Consider the following 2473-nt stretch of genomic DNA (forward strand, 5'->3'; position numbering starts at 1 on the left):
CTACTACTTCGAGCTGTACGAGACCGAGCGAGGTGAGCCTGGAATTCCCTGGAAAACCCCCAGAATTCCCTGGAAAACCCCCGGGTTTTCACCCAGAACTCCTTTGGATCCTTTGAGGGATCTCCGGGACAGTTTGGGGACCATTTTGGGATCATTTCGGGGTTATTTTGTGGGACTCTTTGAGGGCCGTTTTGCAAACTCGTCGGGTGCCATTTTGTGAACACCTCGGGCGCCATTTTGGAACGTTTCCAACCCGGACAAGCCGGAGCGAGACAACGCCAGGCCCTTCTCCCCTCAACTGATGCCAGATTTTCCCCTCACAGTGAACGTGAACAAGATCAAGGACTTTGGCGAGGCGGCCAAGAAAAAAAAAGGCCGGCCGCGCGTCGGAGCCGGCGGGGCCCCTCAGCCACGACTCCATGGAGGAGAAGGTGCCCTGGGCCTACCCCAAGGCCCTGGAGCTGCCGGCGCCGCTCGTCATCCCCGGCAGCGGCAGCCGCGAGCGCTTCACGCAGGCCGAGCGCGTCAAGGGCATCCTGCAGGAGATCTTCCTCTCCAAGGAGAGGTGAGCGGGGATTCTGGGGGCATTTCTCGGGAATTTGGGCTTGGGGGGTGTCACATCCCGGATCTCCTTTCGGAGCTGCTCGGGAACGGGGGATTCGCGGTGTTCTGAGCCCAAAATGTCAGGGGTTGGCGAGGGTGGTTTGGCGGCCATTTTGAGGAGACTCTGGGCGCCATTTTGTGAGGGCTTTAAGGGTTGTTTTTGGGACATTTTTGGGGACATTTTGGGCACCATTTTGTGAGGGCTTTAGGAGCCACTTTGGGGGCCATTTTGGGGACACTTTGGGGGCTGTTTTGGGGACACTTTGGGCGCCATCTTGTGAGGGCTTTAAGGGCTGTTTTGGGGACACTTTGGGGCCCATTTTGGGGACACTTTGGGTGCCATCTTCTGAGGGCTTTAAGGGTTGTTTTGGGGACACTTTGGGGGCTGTTTTGTGAGGGCTTTAAGGGCTGTTTTTGAGACACTTTAAGGGCCATTTTGTGAGGGCCAATTTAGGGGCCGTTTTGGGGACACTTTGGGGGCTGTTTTGGGGACACTTTGGGCGCCATTTTGTGAGGACTTTAAGGGCTGTTTTTGGGACACTTTGGGGGCCGTTTTGGGGACACTTTAAGGGCTGTTTTGGGGACACTTCGGGCACCATTTTGTGAGGGCTTTAAGGGCCGTTTTGGGGACACTTTGGGGGCTGTTTTTGGGACACTTTGGGCACCATTTTGTGAGGGCTTTAAGGGCCGTTTTTGGGACACTTTGGGGGCCATTTGGAGACACTTTGGGCACCATTTTGTGAAGGCTTTAAGGGCTGTTTTGGGGACACTTTGGGGGCCATTTTGTGAGGGCTTTAAGGACCATTTTAGCGACTGTGAGGGCATTTTTGGGACACTTTGGGGGCCATTTTATGAGGGCTTTAAGGGCCGTTTTGGGGACACTTTGGGGGCCATTTTAGGGACTCTTTGAGGGCCATTTTGGGGACACTTTGGGGGCGATTTTGTGAGGGCTTTAAGGGCCATTTTGGGGGCCGTTTTGGGAGCACATTGCGGGCCTTTTTGGGGGCCATTTTAGGAATACTTTCAAGTCCCTTTTTAGAGACGTTTTGGGTGCAGTTTTAGAAGCATTTTGGGGGCCATTTTGGGGACACTTTAGGCACCATTTTGTGAGGAATTTGGGGGCCATTTTGGGGTGATTTAAGCCCTCTCTTGGGGACGCTCTGAGTCTATATTTAGAAACACTTTTGGTGCCATTTTGGGAATTATTTCAGGGACATTTTAGATGCCTTTTTTGGCACTTTGAGCCTCTCTTTGGGGGGCGTTTTGGGATCCTTTTGTCCCTTTTTGGGGGACGCTTCAGGTGCTATTTTGGGACCATTCTGAGGGACACCCAAGCTCGTGGAGAATCCAGTTTTTGAGGCACAGCCAGAACTGGAAAACCTCAACCTGGGAATGTGGGGTTGGAGGCCTTTGGGGCCCCAAATCCCTTGGGATCCCAGAAACCCCCTGACTTCCCCCCCCCTTTTCCCCCCCTCAGCATTCCCGACAGCCCCCATGAGCCCGACCCGGAATCCTACGAGCCACTCCCACCCAAACTCATCCCCTTGGACGAGGTAAGCCCTTAAAAAACCCCAAAAAACCCCAAAAACCTAAAAAGAAACCCCAAAATGCCTTTCCTGACCCCTCATTTGTGCCCCCCCAGGACTGCTCGGGCGAGGACGGAGCGTATCCCGAGGGGCTGGATCCCGGGAATTCCGCGGCCTCCCCGGAGCCGGGGGCGGGGGCCAAGCTGCCCCCAGTCCTTGCCAACCTCATGGGCAGCGTCGGGGCCGGCAAGGGCCCCCCAGGACCCCCCCAAAACACCCCCATCAACATGCAGGAGATCCTCAGCTCCATCATGGTAACCCCCAAAACGGGCCGCCCCAAAATT

The 2473-nt window shown here is 55.4% G+C and overlaps 1 protein-coding gene across 1 annotated transcript in view; it reads left to right on the forward strand.

The window, feature by feature from the left end:
- Positions 1-2464, forward strand: part of PPP1R10 (protein phosphatase 1 regulatory subunit 10) — a gene marked incomplete at its 3' end in the record, with an annotated part of 14344 nt that extends 11880 nt beyond the window's left edge. The window contains 4 exon segments of the mRNA XM_017740729.1: positions 236-369; positions 371-565; positions 2081-2156; positions 2246-2464. Coding sequence (XP_017596218.1) covers positions 236-369; positions 371-565; positions 2081-2156; positions 2246-2464 — 624 coding nt within the window.
- Between the last annotated feature and the right edge of the window lie 9 nt (positions 2465-2473).

Source organism: Corvus brachyrhynchos, unplaced genomic scaffold (genome assembly GCF_000691975.1).
Source record: "Corvus brachyrhynchos isolate BGI_N302 unplaced genomic scaffold, ASM69197v1 scaffold628, whole genome shotgun sequence".
NCBI lineage: Eukaryota > Metazoa > Chordata > Aves > Passeriformes > Corvidae > Corvus > Corvus brachyrhynchos.